This window comes from Diadema antillarum, unplaced genomic scaffold, assembly GCF_040938485.1.
Source record: "Diadema antillarum isolate AM-2024a unplaced genomic scaffold, OU_Dant_1.0 scf00000051, whole genome shotgun sequence".
NCBI classification, from domain to species: domain Eukaryota; kingdom Metazoa; phylum Echinodermata; class Echinoidea; order Diadematoida; family Diadematidae; genus Diadema; species Diadema antillarum.
In genome coordinates this window covers 773497-800984 of record NW_027270940.1, presented here as the reverse complement: position 1 = coordinate 800984, position 27488 = coordinate 773497, and the positions used below count along the sequence as shown (strand labels likewise).

Here is a 27488-nt window from a genome sequence, read left to right as displayed (position 1 = left end):
AAAATATTGAAATGGCAGGTTTGTCAGAAATGTCTTGAACTGGGTTTGCTATATTTTTCTAGGAGTGTAGGTACACATATTTGGGGAATTGAGAATTTTTACTTGCATTCTGATGGACCTTTTTGTAAGTTTATGCAATGAGTAATTTCCAAGGTATGAAGAAAGAGTGTAATGACGGTACAAAACATTTTTTTTTTCCCTTGGGGGGGGGGGGGGGGGGGGAGGCATTGAAACCTAGCCTTTGACCCTTAACCTTTGACCTTTGACCTTCTGGCTGGAAATTTCCCAGAGAATCTCCATCAGGTAATGCATGTATTAAGTTTTGAAAGTAATAATGCAAACATTGCATATACTAGTATATGAGGGAAATAGTAAAATTTTGAGGAGTTGACCTTGACCTTTGACCCCCTGACTATTGACTCATGACCCCTAAATTCCCTAGATAATCCCTGCCCGTCAGTACATGCGTATGTACCAAGTTCCACAAAGATACATTGAACCATTTGCGAGAAAAGTGATATTGCAACATTTTTACCTAACCTTTGACCTTTGACCTTTTGACCTTTGACCTTTTGACCTTTGACCTTATGAAGTTAAACCCTCTCTGGAGAATCTCTACGCAGTAGTACATGTCCACACCAAGTTTCAAGAAAATACCTTCGGGCATTGCATAGGTATGGGGGAAATTGTAACATTTATAGCATTTGACCTTGACCTTTTGACCTTTGACCTCTTGCCAATGTCACTAATCCTTGGACCAAGTTTGGTGAAAGCTGCTTCATCCAGTTTTGAGTTATCACATAAACAGATGAATTCTAGGATTTGACCTTGATCTTTGACCTTTGACCTCTGTCCAATTTCACTGAAAAACTAATCAAGTAATTGTCCTATCATACATTATCCTCCAACAAAGTTTGGTGAAATTTGCTCGATCCAGTCTTGAGTTATCACGTAAACAGATACAATTTCATGATTTGACCTTGACCTTTGACCTTTGACCTTCAGCCGATTTCACCCAAAATCTAATCAAATAATTGCCCCATCATACTTCATACTTGGACCAAGTTTGGTAAAATTCCAGTCAATATTACTCAATTTATCGCGTAAACGAAAGCGGACGGACGTACGGACGTACGTACGGACGGACGGACAACCCGAAAACATAATGCCTCCAGCACCACTTCGTGGCGGAGGCATAAAAATTAATTCCAGTCAAACATTTGGTATATATGCCCCCGGTGCTGTGTCTCACCTCAATTGATATGGATCGAGCCCCTTTCCACGATTCTCCTTGATTTTGGCTTCGATCTCTTGGAAGACCCCGTCACCTAGAACATCACGACATTCCCTGTAGATAATAACAAAGAAATATTAACAAAAAATTAACAGAAATTTAGCCGACAAAAATAAACAGAGGGTAGAGAGAGAGAAACACACACAAACAAACAAACAGACAAACAAACAGACAGACAGAATGAGTGCAAGAGAGAACACTAAATGTATTATATGTAATATTCGATGCCAAATCAGGGTGATGTATCTCTTCTTGGAGGGTGGGGGGGGGGGGATTCTTCTTCTTTCAACAAGCAATTAATGCTGTACAGCTGTAGTAGATCTGGCTAAAGTTCCTCAGCAATACTACAACAACCCTTGAACACTGTTTTTTTTTCTTCAATTCTTTGGCAATTCCTTTGAATATTTGTCTGACCTGTCTCTTTGACACAAATGAGGTTTTAAAATACCAGCATCATGGAAATCATCCAACTTTTAACATTTCATCCATCCATCCTTTTGCCCTTTCCGTACAGTAAGTCAAAGAAAAACTTCTAGACCAAGATAGATATAAACATGATGGCTAATTTTGTGTGTGTGTGTGTGCATATCAAACTTCATGTAGGGCGAAGGATTTTCTCTAATCACTTTAAGAATTAACTTCAGCAGGGTTGACTGTTAATCCTCGTGTATAGTACAGATGTATATTAAAGGGGTGACACAACATTTGCTCCTGTGATAATTCCTTTGGTCTCATTTTCTCAAAGGACTCAGGATTAGGGCTGTGATAGGATCTAAGGTTTAGTTTTGATGTGAGGATTATGACAAGGGTTAAGGTAATATGTTTGTGGGTAGAAGTAATGTTTGGCTTAGCGTGCAGATATTTCATGGGAGCAATAGCTGTAGGAGCAATAGCTGTAGGAGCAAATGTCACGGAACCAGTTAAAGGAGAGCTAGATCTAGGCTCTGGGAAAGGGTGAATGTGATTTTGAGTCTTAATGAAGGAGCATGTCATCCTTTTTAGGCATGAAAACGGTATATGTGATTATAGTAATTCTTATGCTGTATAGACTACATATTTAGCGAGTCTTAATTTTTGCGAATCCATCGGAACTTCACGATGATTTCGCGAGTGGCTAAATTCGCGATCGTGGAGTCCTGTACCGAATGGAGAAATGTATACGCGTACGTCATACTCGTAGCTTTATCAGCTGGGCCCTGTTTATGAAGAATAAAGATTATTATATAGTTGATTTCAACTGTAAGTCTATGGCAGCTTGTGTGGTAAGGAAATCTAAAATTGATTTTATCTTTTGATAAAACGGGGCCCAGCGTCAATATTTTCACGTGTATTATTTTCACGAATAGCACCGGACTCACAACATTCACGAAAATAAAAACCTTGCGAAATATTCGGCATATGCAGTATGTGTCAAGACTTACTCTGCCACAAGGTGCCTGCAGTTTGCGAGGCTGTCCGACAGATTGACCGAGTCCTCAAAGCTGTCGTCGTGGTCATTGTCCATCTCGACGTTGGCTGCCGTCCTGGCATTGGTCAAGATGTTTTGCAGGTTCTACGGGGTGGAACAACACAAAAGGCATGGCAGTGTGAATAAAATAAAGTACAATATAGAAAGGATAAAAGAGAAATTGGAATGGAAATATTAGAGAAAAAGACACAGAGACAGTGGATAAAAAATAAATGAAATAAGTTCCAGGGAGTAAAAGAGGACAAGCGGAAAAGCCAGAATAAACAACTCTATCAGGCTGACAATGGTCTCCATTGACATACATTTACACATGTTGCAACTCAAATCTGTGATGATTATTGTTTTTAATGCGGACCTGAATTAAATGAATGACAGGAAAATAAAATACAGAACTGTAAAACACGATATTTGGTGGCATGAAATTTTTGCGAATTGGAGCCGACGGCCTTTTTCACAGCAAGAAATTTTTGCAAGTAGCCTCTAACATTCAATGCATACTGTGTACACAAGAACTTTTGTGTGCAAAATTCACGAAATCAAAATGCACGCAAACATTCTGTATTTTACAGTATATCCAGTGAGAAGACTTCAAGCTGGAATTTCAATTTTCTTTTACCTCCTCTTCATCATCATCCTCTTCAAAGTCACTCGGATATTCTCCTTCCTCGTCTTCCTCTTTTCTCTCTGTTCTTCTGTCAATCGCTTCCTCCACATCCTCCTCTGCCACCAGCTCTTCAGGAATATCTGAAAATTTAGGGAGAAGAATAAAACACAAAACAGTGATCTTCTGTTTATTTGAGGCAAGATCTTAATTTGCCGTCATTAGAAAATCGAAGAATATGTGAATGTCATCCAAATGACATATCGTCGCTGGGGTGACAAGACCTTGTACAGTTGAACCTCTCTTATCAAGCCTCCCTTTATTCGGATCTCTCTATTATACAGACGCATTCTCGCCGTGATTTTTTTTTTTTTTAAATAATTACGGGAGGAAAGGGGGATTCCCAACTCCTTGAGAACTCCTACACAAACACACATGAATTACATATTACTTCCAACATGATTAACATACATTACATCAAATTTCCTTCCAAATTGCTTACCTTCAGACATTTTAACATCCCCAAACATCCCCAAATCATCGCAAGAACATGGACACAAGATTATGCGCTTGAGTCCTCTCACATGTAACAATGAAAAGGTTGCAGTATACACATTACTACATGTGGTACTACAATGGGCTACATCAGTACATGTGTATGTATATGCACATGTATAAAGCATTGAGTCTCCCATATCCGGCCAAATCCCTTATCCGGATGAGCCCGGTCCCGACTTGTCCGGATACTAGAGGTTCAACTGTATCTGCAATTTTGGTGAAAATGACTTTTTTGGATTAATGGTCAAATAATGGGTGAAGTGATGTCCTGTCCAAATCCCAACTGTCTTACTCCAAGAATGAAGCCACCACGGCATGTCAAAGGAAAGGCTCTCCCATTTGCCACAGTGCTTTGGCCGTCATGTTTTTTGGCTCTCCTGAACATTTGACATTTTGTAGATACGAGGTCTTGTCGCCCCAGCGACCATATGACATTTAATGCATTACAGCATGATCCCAGAATTATCGTCACATTTTATCATTCCCTTATTTGAGAGATGACATCACTCTGCATCAAGCCAGCAATTCCTAGAGAAGATCTGTGGCAGAAATCATCAGTTCGTCATCATCATATTGGCAGCACCACATGTCTTTCGATGGTGAAAGATTAAATGGAACTGGCTAATTTTATCAAATCTGCCCAAAATCAGAGATAGTTTACAAGAAGTTGCCATTTTGAGAGCAAAATAGGAACTCCTGTCATGTAAATGTAATGTAGATAGAAGAAGTAGTTTTAAATCTAAAAATTATAAGAGGCTTTTGCAAATTCTGAAACGCACGATTGTGCACAACTGTATGAACGAGAAAGGCCTAAAATAAAATGGAATTTTGTACTCTCTTCGTGATATGCTGCCAATGAATGTCTACATTATAACAAAAAGAAAGAACAGCAATGTTGCTTTGGGACTGGACACGTTATTAGACAAACCTTCGTCAGAGTTTGAGGCGACATCACACTCCTCCGGTACCTCCCCGTCCAAGTCCGCATCGACGTCCTTTCTCGAGTTCACCGATTGAGGGCGCACTGCAGACCTGATGTCACGTGATTCTACACCCCTCTGCTCTGAAGGGTTTTCCCTCTCCTCGTCGCTGCTGTCAAAGTCATCCGGGTATTCCCCAGATTCGCTGGGCTCCAAGGGAGGTCGTCGCTGGGGAATTGGCGGCAAGACTGCAGCAATAGATTTAGAAAATGCAAAACTCTCTCAAAGATTGCTTTGCCACCCTGTTGTTCCTCCCCTCTTACCTGCAGACATCACATCTGAAACAGTTTGCATGTTGCATTTACAAACATCTAGGTCTACATCCGTGTATCAAACACTTATTCCACCCAAACCAGGGAAAATCTTAGCTCCAATCAGAAAAACATTAAATTCTCAAATATACCTCAATATGAAGACTACGAATTGAGTTTAAAACAGATTTTAACAAATGTTTGAAATTTAATGTACACTTGACGAATATTGATAAAATACAGTGTACAACATATTAGTACCACAGAGGTATTTCATCAAGGGTTGTGTAAGATGACAAATTTGCTCAGATAATCAGATGCAAGGAATTCAGAAGCTTAAAACAGTTTGTCAGAAAAGTAAAAATATGACAAAATGCTTGCTGAAATCCCCACTCCCTCCCTCAGCCTCATATGCAAGTCCAGATCATAGTTGATAAATTGACACATTTATCGAAAGGGTGAAACCAAAGAGGTTTAAGAGCTGGAGTTCCAACTGGCTGCAATTATTCAAACAGTTGTCAGATTTCTATTGATGTACAGAAGAATTTCACAGGCGCATTTGTGCCTTTGATGATCGATGTTCGAAGCCGCCGTCTTGCTGAGCAATCTGAAGATTCATTTTGAACGTTAACATAATATTGGCCATATTTTGCTTATTTATTTATTAAATGAAATGAAATTTCAGTTAATGATAAAGTAAGTAAAACAAAAGTCAATCCCGTGCAGAAATTTGTTCAAAAGTGTAAATCAGAGCTGTATCACGTGAAAATGTTTAAAACTGTACCATCCTGGAAAGCCGGTTTTATCACTTTTCCATTTCATTCCGACAAATAAAACTAGCATGGAATAATCTTCAAGTATAATTCTTTATTGATAGATATATCAGATTAGTGCCCGGGTATGCCCAGTTAAGTAATTTTCATCTTTATTTCAGCATTTTTTGCACAATTTCTATTCGCACATCCTCGTGTCTGTACCACCTATCTTTTATAAGAAGGGATAGTGATAAGTAATTACCATCACAAAGACATATCTTCCTTTGAAAGTGGCTGGTGATTATGCAATGAGACACGAGTCACTTGTCTTCGTATCTGAGCGGCAGATCCTGTTTGGCACATGCTTCAAATATTTTTGAGCGGCTGCATCAAACATCTAGTAAAGGAAACTAGACGGTTGTGACTCCATTCTCTTGAACCTCCTTGGTGAAACCAATGGCACTCGTGCATTGAGGCGTCAAATACCATAAGTCCAAATGCTCTGTGAAACACTCACCGCTGTCACCTGGACTGCGCAGAGGGCTAGAGGGCAGCATACCGAGAGCCGACTGACTCCTGGGAGGTAAGCGTTCACTGTGGGTTGGCCGGTGGGGAGTTCTCTGCCTGGCATGACTTGCAGATACTGGACGGTTTCTGTTAAAAACAACAACAAAAAATGCACATTTATACATATTTTTGTGCAAATCATTTATTCCATTTCATTTGGTGTTGTTGCTCAGGAAAATTTTTATTTAAAATCATATTTCATTCATAATATATGCTCTTTTTGCTTAGGGAAATTGTTATTAAAAACATAATTCATTTTATACCATATTCTATTTTTGTGCATTGTTAAATCTAAAGATTATTTAGCTCATATTGATCCCATTTCCAGGTGCTTGAGATTGTTAAAGGTGTCATATTCAAATACCCTTCAAACAGTTAAATTCATATTCAAGTTTCAGCAAAACATACTACCATCTATTAAATTTAGATTGTACAAGTATGTTGATACAAATGATTGGCAAATTCACTCGCATGACATAAGAAACTCTCCAAATTTTCATATGGTAAACCAAAGAGTTATATTTATAGTCAACAACAAAAAAAGAAAAGAGGACCTGATAGTTGGTGCTCAGAATCTAACGATACATATGTTGTATGTGAGGGATTCCGTCCCATGAAAAGGCCGCATCTTTGCTTCAAAGACGTGAGCAAATGCGACATGAAGATATTTGACATCAACACCAGCACATGGGAAGGTGCAGCTGACAATCGTCAGCCGTGGAGAGGCACCGTCAGAGAGGGCGTCAAGATGGCTGAAACTGCAAGAAACGCACAGCAGACCGCCAAGAGACCCAGGAGGAAGGCACAGGCAGCCTGAGTATCAGCCCCAACAGACTTCATCTGCTGCATGTGCTCCAAGAGATTGTCACTCAAGAGTGGGACTGTACAGCCAATCACGGCAGTGCAAACTTCTTTGCCTACATTGTAGTGCTACGTCATCGTTTCTCGAGACGAATGGATGCCAACCAAAGCAATGTTTGTTTGTTTGTTGGTTTTTTCTCCACTTAAAAGGAAAGTGAAACACTAAATTCAAGCCAGTTTTAAGAAAGTTTCATTATTAGATTATATACATTTTTTTTAATCAATAGTTTCAGGTGTGTTCAATATATATGGTTTGGTTTCACACACACACACACACAATGAAAATTAGTAATGTGATCAGAAGGGTGGGAAGGGGGATGTATGGGCAAAGAGAATTTAATTCAGGATGTAGGAAAATCTTGATATTTTATCATTTACAATATAAAGCAGAAATTTATTTCCTGTACAGACTTTCATTTTTATATATTTTTCCCTTATTTCTATTTCTTTATATTGCTATATTGACAGTTACTATTACATATCTCTTCATCTTAAAAATGTGTTGAGTTTATTGTAATGATATATCTTTATTTTTTTTATTCTCCCTGGAATCTGAAAGAAAATCAATCAATCATTCAGTCATATCAAGATACACTTAACTGTCATCCTACAAAATGACTTTTTTGTGTCTTTCTAGGAAACATTCTTTTTTACATCTATCGCTTAGAATCAGAATCAAAAATCAAACCAACAAGTACAAGATAGGTGTTCTGCAGTTATTATATCTTGAACTTCTCTACTTTCTTTTATCACTGTGAGCAAAGGTATGGGAGTAAACTGACATAAAATATTGCGACAATAGGTAAGTTAACAAGAAAGAAATTAGTCAATAAAATCAGTATGATGTAGTAAGCCTAATATTACTTAGCTGATCAGATTGGACGAACAAGGAAACCTAACATATTAATCAGAGCGAACACTGTATCTAGTAATTAAGCCTATAAAACATAGTAGTCGATCAGAGCGTATGTAATAATCAACCCTAACTAGGCAGGGCTGTTTAGGTAGATCATAGAGATCATGAGGGGGGCGCCTCCCGCCCCCCCCCCCCAGATCTCGGCCATCGACCGCACGATCACGACGAAAATTGGCACACACATTGCCTATGATGTACTCTAAAGTACCACAAAGTTAAACTTTTAAAAAAATTATCATTTATGCTAAATTATGCTAATTCAAGCATAATGATGAATGAAATCTGACAATGTGGTATAAATCACTTATATAGCTCAAAAATGGGCACGTTTTTTTTTTTTTAATCCTGAGCAAATATGAGAAAAAAATTGTGCCATCAAAAAAAAATTCTTCAGTATTTTATAGTTTTTTTGTATTTCTTAAGTATTTCTTTGTTTTTTTAACTTTATGTTTTTCATTGTTTTTTCGATGAAATTTGTCCGCGACACTATTCCGAACAAGAAAATGCGTTATTAATTGATCTTAATCAATAAAACCCCAACATAATCATGCTTTTACGAAATTTGCCTGTAAGCACAGTTTGCATTGAAATTGTACATGAATTCATGTTTTTTTACCAATTTTTGGGCTGACATGCACATACATATTTATGCTCAACTTCGGAACCGCGCGCCCGGGCATCGCAAATTTGGTGTCAAAAGATGCGGGAGACTCGAAAGAAAAAAGTCATGAAACGTCGCCGCAATAGCTTTTCACATTAGCGATACATCACGCGGAACGTCGAGGGGGGGCCTCGGAGGCCCACCGGCCTAGTTAGGGTTAAGATTAAAATGTAAGTTGTTTAGGTTATATATTACATTTACCTGTACAGTTTTTAAAACATTTTGGGATGATTAGGAGGGCACAGTTGAGGCTGTCTCAGGGATTTGGGTACACACCAGCAAACAAAGTTGCTACTAGCCATCTCCTTAGAGCTTGAACCACAACCGACTCCAAAAAAATAGTATAAACTGACTGTACCGAGCCAGAGGATTCATGGAAGGCATACAAGTTGTACAATATCCGGGTTTTAGCCAACGAAGGTGATGCAACTTATCTTCTTTAACTTTTGACTGACCTGCTGAACTTGTTTGAAAATTACAAAGCATCGACATGTACAATGAATTAATGGTCTTTTATGAGTCATGATCTTCCCCTGAAGACATTTTTAGACATCTTTTTTCTATACATTTCTCATGAAAATCAAATGATCTAGTGTTGTTTCATTGTAAGTTTGGTTAATTTTCACAGAACTATGAAATTTAGGTGTCTTATCTTTAGTTGCTGTTGTTTTCAGTGTACACAGCATGCTTTGCCTTAGACCAGCTTTCATGTGCCAGGGTTATTGGGTATAATACGTGTAGATATGGGGCATTATCAATGTACGTTATAACAATGATTAATTATTAGAATATATTTCAAGAAAATAAACACAGCTTTCGTAAACAGTCATGTCTTGTACACACATACATGACAACGAATGTAACTGCTGAAGAGACTGAAGATTTTTGTGAAAACGGTCTCAAAACAACAGATCCCCAGCGAAAAGCTTAGGCGGGGGACTTTGAATCTCTGATCAGATCATAAAGTTTGTGTTTGTGTGATCAGACCACAAGCTGTATTGCATGCCCTGGTTTGGGTGAAATTATGCTTGATAAATACTAAATCATCCTTCCATCACCCTACTTCTGTGTTTGCACAATCGTGCACAATTTGATGATTGAAGTCGTTTCTTTGCTTCTTCATTATTTTTTGTTTGTGTGTGTGTGTGTGTGTTTGTTTGTTTGGGTTTTTTTTAATGTGTATTCACACCATACACTGTGCATGGGGCACCTGGGTTTCAACGGATTATTTATATTGACCTTTATAAAGAACTATTAACTCTCATTACTGTCAAGATCATTACCTTGTTGTGGTGGGGAGGTCTATGACCTTTGACCCAATGACAGGGGAGGAGCTAGGCTTAGGCTTGGTGGGTGAGGCCTCCATCTGTTTTTGGAGGAGTTCCTTTTCAGCAATGAAGTGACCGAGATGTTGCTGCATATAGCTGTGACCAAGTATGGTGGTGGCACTGTGAAAATCACAAGGGAAAAAAGTGATCATGATAGAAATGTGGAAAGACAAAAAGTACATTCAAATTTTGTCACTGAAAGATTTTGGCGAGTTTCAGTCTTTTTCTTCTTCATCTTCTCCATTTTTTCTTAATCTTTTTTTGCTTCTTTTCTTTCTTTCTTCATCTTTCTTTTTTCCTTTCCTTCGTCTTTATTTCCTCATCTTCTTTATTCACATTTTCTCTCTCCTTCTCTCACTTTTTCCTCCATCTTTTTACTCCTCCTCATCTCCCTCTTTCTCCTTCACCATCTCAACTCCAACTTTCTCTTTCTCTCCATCTCAATTCCCCTTTCACTCCTCCATTCAACTTTTGTATATTTCCCTCCCCCACTCTGCACTCTATCCCATATCCCCCTTTTCCCACTCTCCACTTCATGTGCCCTTTCTTCATCCCCTCCAAACTCTAATTCTCAACCCCCTTTCACTCAAACCCACTCTTCATCCCATAAACTCCTCCTTCATACCCCCCCCCCCCCAAAGTTCTCCGCTTCATACTCCCCTTTCTCTCCCCCAACTCTCCACATTATATTCCCCCCTCCCCCTCCCATCTCAAATCCCTCCCCCCCCCCCCCCCCCCCTCCCCAGTCACTGTTCCTCCTGGGGGTGTTTCATAGAGCTGTTCTTAAAGTTACAAACAACTTAAGAATGACTGGTGATCAGTTGTGACGTGCTACAAATGTTGTATACTAAACTATATTATATCAGAATTTCAATAATTCAGCACAAGAATTGATCACCAGTCGTTCTTAAGTCATTCGTAACTTTAAGAACAGCTTTATGAACCACCCCCCTGGTGGGGGTTTGAGGTTTTCATACCTGGGTCTCTTGTCTGGGTCCTTGACCAGGATGGCTGCCAGCAGCCCCTGGAGGTCCCCTGAGTACATGGAAGGCAGGGTCTGGGAAGAACAGGAGCAGAGGAAACAGGTGAATCCTCAGCAAGTCACAAATTTAATCATCAATCTCAGCACTACCATTCAGATAGGGGCACTCTTGTGTAGTGGATAAGAGTCTTGATTCAATCAGAGGTTACAAGTTCCAGTCCTGTCCAGTGGCTACATCCTTGGACAAGAGGTTTTTAACACCCACTATGTCCCTCTAAACTTGGGTGCAGGATGGGTACCTGACAATATTTGGATCATACTTGTGCGGCCGTCTGACAGAGCAGTGGAAACACTAAATAGACTCTACAGGATTAAAAATAAATCACAATGTATCGTTACTAAATAATGGCACTCCAGATATAGCATGTCTGGCAATAATTGTTGATGAATTAAAATTAACCATGAATCATCCTAGTCCCTATTATGTCACCACTCCACTCCTTTGGGACTGGGATTCATTGCTTCACCTGTGTGGGTTTGCTTATATCTAATTAGGTGAAGTTTGGCTGGATTAATGAGAGCTGACGTAAACGTTTGGTAAGTTATACTGAGTGCTTGGGCACATATAGGTCTAACCTTTTTTTAGTTTATTATTTCTCAAACCCTTTAGGTAGAAAGCAGAGACAAGTTACTTAAGGTATTCAAAGAGTTAATGACATCATTCCAGCATAAACATAGTGATGACAATTACTGCTCTATGATTCGGCTGTGACAGAAATATATTAAAGACTTACAGGATTGTCTCCCTTGACGATCTTGAAGTAGAGGCTGAGCAAATTGTGGGCATCGAAGGCCGGCTCAAATGCACACAGCTCATAGAGAAGACAGCCGAGCGCCTGGGGGTTGAAATGGGAATGGATGCAGTAAGCTGAATAAAGACAAACGGCCTTGAATACGGACAGTATTTTCAAGACCTTTGGTTATTCATTATGACCCTTCCTCATCTAGTCCAGATTCTAGACTCTTTTTGTATGAGCCGCTAAACCTATTCGGGTCAAGTTGAGTGATGGCGTGATCCCGAGAACCGGAGATAAAAAGTAAAAGTCAAGACTGATCGCTTTATGCTAATGACTTGCCCTCAACTCAGAATTTTGAGGGAGTTTATACAATTGTAAAAGAACAGAAAAAATATGGATTAAGAATGAACATATAGACCCAAATGATAAGCCACAAAGTGAAAATTGCATCGACCAATTCCATTCAGAATGAGGCATTTCATTCACTCACCCAAACATCTGACTTGTTGTTATACGGCTGGTCCTGACATAGCTCTGGACTAAGGTAGCAAGGAGTACCCACACAGGTCTTGGCCTGGTCTACCGTGTGTTCCAGGGTCCTAGAGATACCAAAGTCTCCTGTCCATCCAAGACGAAGGAAAGAATATCAACAAAATGAAAGCTTTCATCCACCATTGAAGCAAATGTCTATTCTAAGTCTTCTACAATCCTGTCTAAACCATGAAATGTTACAGCATTTTGAATGTCAATGATGTATGGATCTAGTTTAATACGCATACCAGTCTTTTCTTTAATGTGTGTGACATCAGGGTAAACTGTACAGATCATGCCAGATTTTGATATTGTAATGCATTCATTGCTCGATCATTACTTAAGTTTAAATCCATCAAGGCTAACTACATGCCTTTATGTCCATGAACAGTATAAGATTATCACTTGTGTGATCATAAGTGCACTAATGCCTGTCAGTTCAAGATACTCGTGTATTTTCACACATTGTTGAATTCGCAGTCCAACAGTGATTTGCGATATTTGCAAAAATCAAACCCTTGTGAAAATAACAGCTTATACAGTTTGGCAGGAGGCCACTATAGACAGGTGGCCACTAAGGCAGGTTTGACTGTTGTTAGTCAATACCCCGGTACTTACCCAGCTTGATTACATCCTTCTTTGTTAGGAAGACATTTTGTGTCTTCAGATCCCTATCAAAACAAAACACATTCACATCAAATGATAACATACATCTCCATTTTAAGTTTTAATACTGATTAGTTGACTGATGAGACACAGAGTACTGTAAAACGAGGAATGTTCGCATGCATTTTAATTTCGCGAATTTCGCGACAGCCAAGATTCGCGAAATTAAAATGCACGTGAAAGTTCATGTCTACACTACATATTTGTGCATTGAATGCTAGTGGCAGTTCGTGAAAATTTAATGCCGCAAAAGAGGCCGTCGGCTTGAATTCGCAAAAAATTCATGCCGCCAATATATCATGTTTTACAGTAAACGCTGCCTCTGGGGGAGTGTTTGGCAGCAAGAAATATAAACAGAACCGGTGATTCTGGAAACTGTTCAGTGTATACACTCAATTAATAATTCACAACATTTTTATTTTCACAAATTTCTGGAGTCAGGGGCCATAGTATGTCAAGAGCCAATCGCAAATTTAAAAACATGCAAAAATATCAACTTTGATGCGGACATGAATGTGACATGCACGCATACAATGTGCATTTCTCCAGTCACTACTGTACTCCACAAACATAGATTTAACTACTCACAATTGTCGGGAAGTTCTGATTGGCAAAAATTAGACTCACTATTAATATGGCCTATACACAGAAGTCCAACTAACCCCAAAATATAACAAAACACTCTAACAAACAAAGAACACAGTTGAAAGTGCACTATAAGTGGTATTCTTTCCAGGACAAGTTCTAAAATTGAGAGCAGAAAGCTCTAAGAGCTCAACCTTTTGGACAGCTAGGATAACACAATGTGTAATGATCAAAGAACTATTTAAAGGGGATGGCTAGTAACTGATCAGTGGGAATCAGTGGGAATGTTGGGGGATGATTGTTCCAATCCTTGTGGGCTTCATTTAAGAGTACATTATATATCTATTGTTGTGTGAAAATTACTCGCTTCAGAATGGTCTCATATTCAAGTAATGTGCAGTTTAATCGCCCCGTCACTGTACAGGCATGCTAACCTGGAAACATTAAACTGCACATTACTGTGAATACGAGACCATTCTGAAGCAAATAATTTTCACACAACAATAGATACATAATGTACTCTCAAATGAATCCCACAAGGATTGGAACAATCATTACCCAGCATTTTAACTAATTCCCACGGATCAGTTACTAACCATCCCCTTTAAATCAATTTTTTTTGGCCCTGGCTGACCTGTGTAGGATCTTTTTGGAGTGAATGAACTGGACGGCCATGGCCAGCTGAATGAACCACTGCATGACGCGATCCTCGCTGAAGTGTTCTGACCTCAGCTTGGCCGTCTGAATCCGCTCATCCAGGTTCCCTCCATCGCAGTAGTCCTGGGGGGAGGGGGAGGGGGAGGAGGAGAGGGGAGGGGGAGGGGAAGAGGGGAGGGGAAGAAGAGAAAATAGATACCCCGGATAATCAAAATTTCATTGGTAATGAAAGCAGCACCGTGCCACATGTTGTATATCTTTAGAATATAATTTCGCAGGTTACATATACTAGTATATTCTTTTATTACGTAGAGTGATGAAGGATGGTGTATAATATTCATACTTCTGTATTTTTGGTAAAATTGTACGTTATATAATAATTTGGAGGTATTTATGTCATTGCAATGTATTTTAGCCTTCATGCTACATGTTTGCAAGTTTTTACCAAATAAACCATTCACTTCACTTCACTTCAATTGTACATTAACTACTTCAACTTACAGTGAGTAACACCTATAGCATGTACAAGGCTTTGATCTTTTACCTTCAAGAGAACAGGTCAAAATCATGGCAGTAGCTCTGCTAGCTGTTAATTATTACAAATTAGGATTTTGATCTGTTATCTATAAAGAATTCTCCAAGGTCACAGGTCAAAATCATGATGTTTAATTGGCAGTAGCTCTACCAGTTACAAATGATATCAGCTAACCTAGCTACCTTCCGCACAATCTTCAAGAGCTTGTACCCATGATGATGATGTTCTCAGACCCCAAAACCCCACTCCACAGGCTAGTGGAGCTTCCATTGTGCCTCCCTCCTGGCCTCACCAGCCCGCCATACGACTCGGCGCAGCTCCCTCTCCGATTGTGTCCAGCTGGCCTCGTCTGCCGCCGCATCTGGGCAGGCCACTAGTTTGGACTGCTGTGCTCTTCAGCAGAGTTTTGATACTAATTTGCTGTTCAAGCACATTAATGTCACGCTTTATTTTCATTTTCTCTCTTAGATCAAGAAGGTACAGTACTTGAAAAAAAAGATTTATTTGATTGGCTGTTTATGAAACTGTGCTTAATACTTTTCATCCAAATTTATTTAACCTATTCAAAATATGTTAGTATATCTATCTGAAACAACTTTCAAGTAATCTCATTGAGAATGTCCGTACTATGTATTGTCTGATCCACAGCAGACATGGATGAGCTTGTGAAATGAAACAAAGATTGGTCAGTGAATCCAGTCTGGCCATTCGGTCCTTCGCATGGACCATGTAGACCACTGAAACGGGGTTCATTGGTACACATGAGAGGGAGAAATGTGCTGGTGGAAAGGAAAAGTTGTAGTTGTTGTGTTTATTGTGCTCTTGGACGAACATTTGTCAGAAGATAGCGATGATGAAATATTCCTCTTTTTAAAGAGTGATATTTAGTCGATATTTAGTTCTGGGTCATTATACAATGTGTATTATTACTATTATCATGGACCACGGACCAGACTTAAATGGGGTTCATGTGTTCAGACCTGCTGGTAGAAATGAACAATTGTGGAAGTATTCAGCTTGCCCTTAGATGAACATATGTCAGACGATCTTTAGTGACGATGTAAATATTCCTCTTTGGTGATATTTAGTTGACATTAACTTTTGGACCATTGAATATGTGTATTATCATCATTATCACAGACTATGGGCCACACTGAAACATGGTTTGTGTGTGCAGATGAGAGGAAAAACTGACTGGTGAAAAGGAAAAGTTCTAGAATTAGAAATGCTCAGCCTGCACTTGGACAAACACTTGTCAAGTGGCAGTAGTGATGCCGAAAATATTCCCCTATTCTATAATGATATTTAGTTGATATTTTAGTTCTTGATCATGTGTATCATTATTGTTATCATTATTATTATCATTATTATTATTATTATTATTATTATTATTATTATTATTATTATTATTATTACTACTACTACTACTACTACTACTATTATCATTACTATCATTGTTACTATTATTGTTATTATTATTATCATCATCATTATAATCATTACCATTACTATTATTATTATTATTATTATTATTAAGCTATCACTAATTTGGTAAAAGCATAATTGACCTTTCCAAATATCAGGGAATTAAGGGAAGATAACTTAAATCAAACAATTTCTGTCAGTAAAGATTTATATACTTCGTGCTCACACATGTGACACTTTCACTTCTTCGCTCATTAGTCTGAAAAACATGGATCAGCAAGGCAAACAAACAGTGGATCTTCTCTGTTATGGATGTGAGGGTCACAAAAAAAAAAAATTAATTGCTGCGTCAATGTGTCTCGTCAGAATCCGCTCGTAGTGTCCAGGCAACCACAATCCACTACTTTGAAACTAACCACGACCAGAGTGAGGGTGACGGTATTCATGCAACCATAGAGAAGTGTCATTCTTGCAGGGAGGAGGTCCTTCATCCCAGCCAGCTCCATTCTGTTATCTCAGAAGCTAGGCAAGAGCTAGAGCCTTACTAAGTAACGCATGTAAAGATCCAAAGACATGTATCTGGATTGAAGAGAGGGTAACTTTAAACTGCCCGCATACTGGAGTTGGCAGTTTTGGCGCCACCATGTAACAATGAGGCCTTTGTCCCTCGGCATGTGTGGTGCTCTACAGCTGTAGTCTGTGGTGGTCTAGAGCAGACTGCAGACCACATCCTGTCCGAGTGCACCAGGTTTGGCCCTCCAGGGGGTGGGGGGCCTACAATCAACCTGACATGCCCAAGCCGTGACACCGTGGACTGATCATGACAGTTTCATGATACAGTGCAGCAGTAGGCCTCACATGCAAGAAGGATTGTAAATATGGAATATACCTGGAACTTTAATCTCTGTCCAAGTGATTTCATATGGTCAACATATACCTCAGAAATCACCAAGCAGGTCACTCAATAACTTGGCTTTAAACAACTTATTCTGTCCACTAAATCACTGGACAGTGTCCAGTATTCAAGTTTAGATGTTCAACACATATATCTCAGAAATCTCCAAGAAGGTCGCTCAGGAACTTGGCTTTATATGATTTACTCTGTCCAGTGATTTTATATGGTCAGCATATATCTCAGAAATCACCAAGAAGGCCATGCAACAACATGGCTTTTAACGACATATTCTATCCAGTGATTTGAAATGGTCAACACCTATTTCAGAAATCACAAAGAAGGCCACTCAACAACTTGGCTTTATACGGCTTTATAATGTAAAGATCGTCCTTCCACAATCATTTAGAGAAGCTGCCTTTAAATTCCATGTGCGTCCTCACATAGAATAATCCTCCCTTATTTGGGATTCACGTTCCATCTTGGAAACTCCGAGGCCTGAAAGAATTCAACAGCAAACAGCTCGCTACATCACAGCTGACTACAGAAGGACAAATAGTGTGACTAGTACTGTATAATCAGTAGGCTTTAGGTATTCCATGGGGTGCACTGTGTGCAGATTCGGCATGGTGTATACGATCAAGAAGAGGCATGTTGCAATGCCCCAAAGTAAAATTTTCTCTTTGACAAGAACTATCAAGACAAGATGAAGTCACAACATGACTCTCCAAACATTCCGTCCTGAGGGAAAGTATTGATAAGTTTGCCTTTGCTCAATAACCAATATGAGTGGTAGGATCTGCCAAGCTCTTTGGTTCATTCCAACTCAGTCTAAAAAATTCCAAGGTCTTCTTTAAAAAGGCCATTTCATAACAGCCTCTTGAGTAGGACAACATTCCTAGTCACAAGAATCATGCAGGTCAAGTTAATCTTTATTTATAACAGGTTGCAAAGCCCTTTGAAGACTAAGAAAGGAGAAGAAGAAGAAAAAGGTTTTACGACCAGAATCTGTCCGTCCTGAAGTGTAAGGAAAACAAGCAGTGGTATGCCCCCTAGACTTAAAATAAAAACAATGTTCAACAAGATCAAGCAAATCAAAGTAGGTCATAACCTACATCTGTTTCTATTTTTTTTTCCACCCTTGAGCTTGACACCCATCTTTGCTTGCAATCACAAAATTACCACTAAAATACAAACCCCGAGTTGCCTCCTCCACTCTGCAGAGAAAAGGCCAAAGCTTGCTATTGGCAAATATGAAGAACTGTTAGGTCTGAGCACAGGAAAGTACCCAGTCATTGCAATGCAAGATGTGGTAGAATTCTATCAGAATATCATAATAATTCTTATATCATATGTATTTAAATTAATGCATTATATTCATTTATGTTAAGGCCATATTCAACATATAAGCATCTTCTTTTTTCTTTTTTTTTAACTTCTAAGTACGTGTCCTTAACATGTTCAAAATTATTATATTGTTGTTTGTATCATATCTTATCATTTACTAGAAATAAATACATGTCACGTACTGAACTGAATCTATACCATTAGAATATGTACAGGTACATGTTTAAACAGGATAGTTACATTCTTTATGTCTGTTTGGGGAAGTTGTATGTCCATATACTGTACAGCTGGAAGAACTATTGATCTGTTATCTATACAGAATTCTCCAAGGTCACAGGTCAAAATCATGACAGTTAATCGGCAGTAGCTCTACCAGTTGTTGTTGTTACAAAGGATATCAGCTAACCTAGCTACCTTCCGCACAATCCTCAAGAGAGAGCACCCAGGAGGGTGGCATTCCCAGACCGCACAGCCCCACTCCACAGGCTAGTGGAGCTTCCACTGTGTCTCTTCCATGCCTCCCTCCTGGCCTCACCAGCCCGCCACACAACGATTCGGCGCAGCTCCCTCTCAAATTGTGTCCAGCTGGCCTCGTCTGCCGCCGCATCTGGGCAGGCCACTACAGTAGTTTGGACTGCTGTGTGCTCTTCAGCAGAGATTTGGTACTAATTTGCTGTTCAAGCACATTAATGTCACGGTTTATTTTTATTTTCTCTCTTAGATCAAGAAGGTACAGTACTTGGAAAAAAAAAATTATTTGATTGGCTGTTTATGAAGCTGTGCTTAATACTTTTCATCCAAATTTATTCAACCTATTTAAAATATGTTAGTATATCTATCTTAAACAACTGTCAAGTAATCTCATTGAGAATGTCCGTACTATGTATTGTCTGATCCACAGCAGACATGGATGAGCTTGTGAAATGAAACAAAGATTGGTCAGTGAATCGAGTCTGGCCATTCGGTCCTTCACATGGACCATGTAGACCACTGAAACGGGGTTCATTGGTACACATGAGAGGGAGAAATGTGCTGGTGGAAAGGAAAAGTTGTAGTTGTTGTAAAGTGGAAGAAGGGTGGGTCAATGAATCAAGTCTGGCAGTTTGGTCCTTCGTATGGACCATGTAGCATGTAACACTAAAACAGGGTTCATGCGTTCATATGAGAGGAGAAACGGGCGGGTGGAAAGGAAAAGTTGTAGTTGTCGTGTTTATTGTGCTCTTGGAGGAACAGTTGTCAGAAGATAGCGATGATGAAATATTCCTCTTTTTAAAGAGTGATATTTAGTCAATATTTAGTTCTGGATCATTATACAATGTGTATTATTATTATTATCATGGACCACGGACCAGACTTAAATGGGTTTCATGTGTTCAGACCTGCTGGTAGAAATGAACAATTGTGGAAGTATTCAGCTTGCCCTTAGATGAACATATGTCAGACGATCTTTAGTGACGATGTAAATATTCCTCTTTGGTGATATTTAGTTGACATTTAGTTCTGGATCATTGCATAACATTATTATGGACCATGGACCACACTGAAACATGGTTTGTGTGCGCAGATGAGAGGAGAAAATGACTGGTGAAAAGAAAATGTTCTAGATATGCTCAGCCTGCACTTGGACAAACACTTGTCAAGTGACAGTAGTGATGCCGAAAATATTCCCCTATTCTATAATGATATTTAGTTGATATTTTAGTTCTTGATCATGTGTATAATTATTGTTGTTGTTGTTATTATTATTATTATTATCATTATTATTATTATTATTACTATTGTTGTTGTTATTATTATTATTATTATTATTATTATTATTATTATTATTATTATTATTATTATTATTATTATTGTTATTATTATTCTTATTAGTATTATTATTATTATCATTAATATTATTATTATTATTATTATTATTAAGCAATCACTAATTTGGTAAAAGCATAATTGACCTTTCCAAATATCAGGGTATTAAGGGAAGATAACTTAAATCAAACAATTTCTGTCAGTAAAGATTTATATACGTCGTGCTCACACATGTGACACTTTCACTTCTTCGCTCATTAGTCTGAAAAAAAAAACATGGATCAGCAAGGCAAACAAACAGTGGATCTTTTCTGTAATGGATGTGAGGGTCACAAAAAAAAAATCAATTGTTGCTTCAATGTGTCACAAGTTTCGTCAGAATCCGCTCGTAGTGTCCAGGCAACCACAATCCACTACTGTAAAAGTGGAAATTTTCGCGGTGTTGAAATTTTCGCGCATTTCGCGCAACCAGAAACTAGCGCGAAAATAAAAGCACGCGAATATTTTTGCTTGCCATAAGTTCCTATGCGTGATGTCTTGATTCCGCGGAATTAAAAACACGCGAAACTCTTCTTACCCGGCCAAACGCGAAAAATTAGTCGCGCGAAAATATCCACTTTTACAGTACTTTGAAACTAGCCATGGCCAGAGTAAGGGTGATAGCATTCATGCAACCATAGAGAAGTGTCTTTCTTGCAGGGAGGAGGTCCTTCATCCTAGCCAGCTCCATTCTGTCAGCTTGGAAGCTAGGCAAGAGCCAGAGCCTTACTAAGTAACGCATGTAAAGATCCAAAGACATATTGGATTGGAGAGAGGGTAACTTTACACTGCCCGCATACTGGAGTTGGCAGTCTTGGAGACAGCATGCAATGATGGGGCCTTTGTCCCTCGGCATGTGTGGTGCTCTACAGCTGTAGTCTGTGGTGGTCTAGAGCAGACTGCAGACCACATCCTGTCCGAGTGCACCAGGTTTGGCCCTCCAGGGGGTGGGGGGCCTACAATCAACCTGACATGCCCAAGCCGTGACACCGTGGACTGATCATGACAGTTTCATGATACAGTGCAGCAGTAGGCCTCACATGCAAGAAGGATTGTAAATATGGAATATACCTGGAACTTTAATCTCTGTCCAAGTGATTTCATACAATATGGTCAACATATACATGTACCTCAGAAATCACCAAGAAGGTCACTCAATAACTTGGCTTTAAACAACTTTATTCTGTCCACTAAATCACTGGACAGTGTCCAGTATTCAAGTTTAGATGACGTTCAACACATATATCTCAGAAATCCCAAAGAAGGTCACTCAGCAACTTGGCTTTATATGATCTACTCTGTCCAGTGATTTTATATGGTCAGCATATATCTCAGATATCACCAAGAAGGCCATGCAACAACTTGGCTTTTAACAACTTATTCTATCCAGTGATTTGAAATGGTCAACACCTATTTCAGAAATCACAAAGAAGGCCACTCAACAACTTGGCTTTTCCTTCCACAATCATTAAGAGAAGCTGCCTTTAAATTCCATGTGCGTCCTCACATAGAATGATCCTCCTGCATCTGGGACCCACATTCCATCTTGGAAACTCAGAGGCCTGAAAGAATTCAACAGCAAGCGGCTCGCCTCGTCACAGCTGACTACAGAACAAACAGTGTGACTAGTATGATCAGCAGGATATTACTAAGATGGCCTAGTTTGTTTATAAGGCACACAGCATGCACACTATTAAAACATGCTGTGTAAGATCTAGAAGAGGCACACTGCAATACCCCCCACCCCCCCCCCCCCCAAGCAAATTTTTCACTTGAAAAGTACTACCAAGACAAGGAAAAGTCATAACATGACTCTCCAAACATTCCGTCCTGAGGGAAAGTATTGATAAGTTTGCCTTTGCTCAATAACCAATATGAGTGGTAGGATCTGCCAAGCTCTTTGGTTCATTCCAACTCAGTCTAAAAAATTCCAAGGTCTTCTTTAAAAAGGCCATTTCATAACAGCCTCTTGAGTAGGACAACATTCCTAGTCACAAGAATCATGCAGGTCAAGTTAATCTTTATTTATAAGAGGATGCAAAGCCCTTTGAAGACTAAGGAAGGAGAAGAAGAAGAAAAAGGTTTTACGACCAGAATCTGTCCGTCCTAAAGTGTAAGGAAAACAAGCAGTGGTATGCCCCTTAGACTTAAAATAAAAACAATGTTCAACAAGATCAAGCAAATCAAAGTAGGTCATCACCTACATCTGTTTCTATTTTTTTTTTTCCACCCTTGAGCTTGACACCCATCTTTGCTTGCAATCACAAAATTACCACTAAAATACAAACCCCGAGTTGCCTGCTCCACTCTACAGAGAAAAGGCCAAAGCTTGCTATTGGCAAATATGAAGAACTGTTAAGTCTGAGCACAGGAAAGTACCCAGTCATTGCAATGCAAGATGTGGTAGAATTCTATCAGAATATCATAATAATTCTTATATCATATGTATTTAAATTAATGCATTATATTCATTTATGTTGAGGCCATATTCAACATATAAGCATCTTCTTTTTTCTTTTTTTTTAACTTCTAAGTACGTGTCCTTAACATGTTCAAAATTATTATATTGTTGTTTGTATCATATTTTATCATTTACTAGAAATAAATACATGTCACGTACTGAACTGAATCTATACCATTAGAATATGTACAGGTACATGTTTAAACAGGATAGTTACATTCTTTATGTCTGTTTGGGGAAGTTGTATGTCCATATACTGTACAGCTGGAAGAACTATTGATCTGTTATCTATACAGAATTCTCCAAGGTCACAGGTCAAAATCATGACAGTTAATCGGCAGTAGCTCTACCAGTTGTTGCTGTTACAAAGGATATCAGCTACCCTAGCTACCTTCCGCACAATCCTCAAGAGAGAGCACCCAGGAGGGTGGCATTCCCAGACCGCACAGCCCCACTCCACAGGCTAGTGGAGCTTCCACTGTGTCTCTTCCATGCCTCCCTCCTGGCCTCACTAGCCCGCCACACAACGATTCGCCGCAGCTCCCTCTCAAATTGTGTCCAGCTGGCCTCGTCTGCCGCCGCATCTGGGCAGGCCACTAGTTTGGACTGCTGTGTGCTCTTCAGCAGAGATTTGGTACTAATTTGCTGTTCAAGCACATTAATGTCACGGTTTATTTTTATTTTCTCTCTTAGATCAAGAAGGTACAGTACTTGGAAAAAAAAAAATTTATTTGATTGGCTGTTTATGAAGCTGTGCTTAATACTTTTCATCCAAATTTATTCAACCTATTTAAAATATGTTAGTATATCTATCTTAAACAACTGTCAAGTAATCTCATTGAGAATGTCCATACTATGTATTGTCTGATCCACAGCAGACATGGATGAGCTTGTGAAATGAAACAAAGATTGGTCAGTGAATTGAGTCTGGCCATTCGGTCCTTCGCATGGACCATGTAGCCCACTGAAACAGGGTTCATTGGTACACATGAGAGGGAGAAATGTGCTGGTGGAAAGGAAAAGTTGTAGTTGTTGTGTTTATTGTGCTCTTGGATGAACATTTGTCAGAAGATAGCGATGATGAAATATTCCTCTTTTTAAAGAGTGATATTTAGTCAATATTTAGTTCTGGATCATTATACAATGTGTATTAGTATTATTATCATGGACCATGGACCAGACTTAAATGCTGGTAGAAATGAACAATTGTGGAAGTATTCAGCTTGCCCTTAGATGAACATATAATGTCAGACAATCTTTAGTGACGATGTAAATATTCCTCTTTGGTGATATTTAGCTGACATTTAGTTCTGGATTATTGCATTAATATGGACCATGGTCCACACTGAAATATGGTTTGTGTGTGCAGATGAGAGGAGAAAATGACTGGTGAAAAGAAAAAGTTCTAGAAATGCTCAGCCTGCACTTGGACAAACACTTGTCAAGTGACAGTAGTGATGCCAAAAATATTCCCCTATTCTACAATGATATTTAGTTGATATTTTAGTTCTTGATCGTGTTTATCGTTATTGTTATTATTATTATTATCATTGTTTACAAATATTATTATTACTACTACTATTATTATTATTACTATTTTTATTATTATTATTATCATTATCATTATTATCATCATTATTATTATTACTACTACTATTATTATCATTATTATTATCATCATTACTATTTTCATTATTACTATTATTAATGTTATTATTATCATTATCATTATTATTACTATTATTATTATTATTATCATTATCATTATTATTATCATTATTATTATTACTACTACTATTATTACTATTAAGTTATCACTAATTTGGTAAAAGCATTAATTGACCTTTCCAAATATCAGGGAATTAAGGGAAGATGAGTTAAATCAAAGAAGTTCTTTCAGTAAAGATTTATATACGTCGTGCTCACACACGGGTCACTTTCAATTCTTCGCTCATTAGTCTGAAAACATGGATCAGCAAGGCAAACAAACAGTGGATCTTTTCTGTTATGGATGTGAGGGTCACAAAAAAAAAATTAATTGCTGCGTCAATGTGTCTCGTCAGAACCCGCTCTTAGTGTCCAGGCAACCACAATCCACTACTTTGAAACTAACCACGACCAGAGTGAGGGTGACGGTATTCATGCAACCATAGAGAAGTGTCATTCTTGCAGGGAGGAGGTCCTTCATCCCAGCCAGCTCCATTCTGTTATCTCAGAAGCTAGGCAAGAGCCAGAGCCTTACAAAGTAACACACGTAAAGATCCAAAGACATATTGGATTGAAGAGAGGGTAACTTTAAACTGCCCGCATACTGGAGTTGGCAGTCTTGGAGACAGCATGCAACGATGGGGCCTTTGTCCCTCGGCATGTGTGGTGCTCTACAGCTGTAGTCTGTGGTGGTCTAGAGCAGACTGCAGACCACATCCTGTCCGAGTGCACCAGGTTTGGCCCTCCAGGGGGTGGGGGGCCTACAATCAACCTGACATGCCCAAGCCGTGACACCGTGGACTGATCATGACAGCTTCATGATACAGTGCAGCAGTAGGCCTCACATGCAAGAAGGATTGTAAATATGGAAAATACCTGGAACTTTAATCTCTGTCCAAGTGATTTCATACAATATGGTCAACATATACATGTACCTCAGAAATCACCAAGAAGGTCACTCAATAACTTGGCTTTAAACAACTTTATTCTGTCCACTAAATCACTGGACAGTGTCCAGTATTCAAGTTTAGATGACGTTCAACACATATATCTCAGAAATCCCAAAGAAGGTCACTCAGCAACTTGGCTTTATATGATCTACTCTGTCCAGTGATTTTATATGGTCAGCATATGTCTCAGATATCACCAAGAAGGCCATGCAACAACTTGGCTTTTAACAACTTATTCTATCCAGTGATTTGAAATGGTCAACACCTATTTCAGAAATCACAAAGAAGGCCACTCAACAACTTGGCTTTTCCTTCCACAATCATTAAGAGAAACTGCCTTTAAATTCCATGTGCGTCCTCACATAGAATGATCCTCCTGCATTTGGGACCCACATTCCATCTTGGAAACTCAGAGGCCTGAAAGAATTCAACAGCAAGCGGCTCGCCTCGTCACAGCTGACTACAGAACAAACAGTGTGACTAGTATGATCAGCAGGATATTACTAAGATGGCCTAGTTTGTTTATAAGGCACACAGCATGCACACTATTAAAACATGCTGTGTAAGATCTAGAAGAGGCACACTGCAATACCCCCCACCCCCCACCCCCAAGCAAATTTTTCACTTGAAAAGTACTACCAAGACAAGGAAAAGTCATAACATGACTCTCCAAACATTCCGTCCTGAGGGAAAGTATTGATAAGCTTGCCTTTGCTCAATAACCAATATGAGTGGTAGGATCTGCCAAGCTCTTTGGTTCATTCCAACTCAGTCTAAAAAATTCCAAGGTCTTCTTAAAAAGGCCATTTCTCAACAGCCTCTTGAGTAGGACATCATTCACAGTCAAAAGAAGCATGCAGGTCAAGTTAATCTTTATAACAGGATGCAAAGCCCTTTGAAGACTAAGAAAGGAGAAGAAGAAGAAAAAGGTTTACGACCAGAATCTGTCCGTCCTAAAGTGTAAGGAAACCAAGCAGTGGTATGCCCCCTAGACTTGAAATAACAACAATGTTCAACAAGATCAAGCAAATCAGAGTAGGTCATAACCTACATCTGTTTCTATTTTTTTTTTCACCCTTGAGCTTGGCACCCATCTTTGCTTGCAATCACAAAATTAACACTAAAATAAAAACCCCGAGTTGCCTGCTCCACTCTACAGAGAAAAGGCCAAAGCTTGCTATTGGCAAATATGAAGAACTGTTAAGTCTGAGCACAGGAAAGTACCCAGTCATTGCAATGCAAGATGTGGTAGAATTCTACCAGAATATCATATTCTTATATCATATGTATTTAAATGAATGCATATTATATTCATTTTATGTTAAGGCCATATTCAACATAAGCATCTTCTTTTTTTCTTTTTTTTTAGACTTCTAGGTATGTGTCCTCAACATGTTCAAAATTATTGTATTGTTGTTTGTATGTGTATCATTTACTAGAAATAAATACATGTCACTGAACTGAATCTCAACCATTAGAATATGTACATGTACATGTTTAAACAGGATAGTTACATTATTTATGTCTGTTTGGGGAAGTTGTGTCCATATACTGTACAACTGGAAGAACGATTGATCTGTTATCTATAAAGAATTCTCCAAGGTCACAGGTCAAAATCATGATGGTTAATTGGCAGTAGCTCTACCAGTTGTTGTTGTTGTTACAAAGGATATCAGCTACCCTAGCTACCTTCCGCACAATCCTCAAGAGAGAGCACCCAGGAGGATGGCATTCCCAGACCGCACAGCCCCACTCCACAGGCTAGTGGAGCTTCCACTGTGTCTCTTCCATGCCTCCCTCCTGGCCTCACCAGCCCGCCACACAACGACTCGGCCCAGCTCCCTCTCAAATTGTGTCCAGCTGGCCTC

At 39.0% G+C, this 27488-nt stretch overlaps 1 protein-coding gene across 1 annotated transcript in view; it reads right to left on the bottom strand.

Moving 5' to 3' along the window:
- The window catches only part of LOC139715566 (serine/threonine-protein kinase Nek1-like), a 34957-nt gene that overhangs the window by 1519 nt on the left and 5950 nt on the right, over positions 1-27488 (bottom strand). Inside the window, exons 4-14 of the mRNA XM_071627128.1 lie at positions 14436-14581; positions 13169-13221; positions 12510-12637; positions 12017-12118; positions 11218-11297; positions 10196-10360; positions 6425-6561; positions 4850-5089; positions 3379-3506; positions 2716-2846; positions 1253-1348 (exon numbers count right to left, since the gene is read on the bottom strand). Of these exons, the coding sequence (XP_071483229.1) occupies positions 1253-1348; positions 2716-2846; positions 3379-3506; positions 4850-5089; positions 6425-6561; positions 10196-10360; positions 11218-11297; positions 12017-12118; positions 12510-12637; positions 13169-13221; positions 14436-14581 (1406 nt within the window). The remainder of the gene's footprint in view (positions 1-1252; positions 1349-2715; positions 2847-3378; positions 3507-4849; positions 5090-6424; positions 6562-10195; positions 10361-11217; positions 11298-12016; positions 12119-12509; positions 12638-13168; positions 13222-14435; positions 14582-27488) is intronic.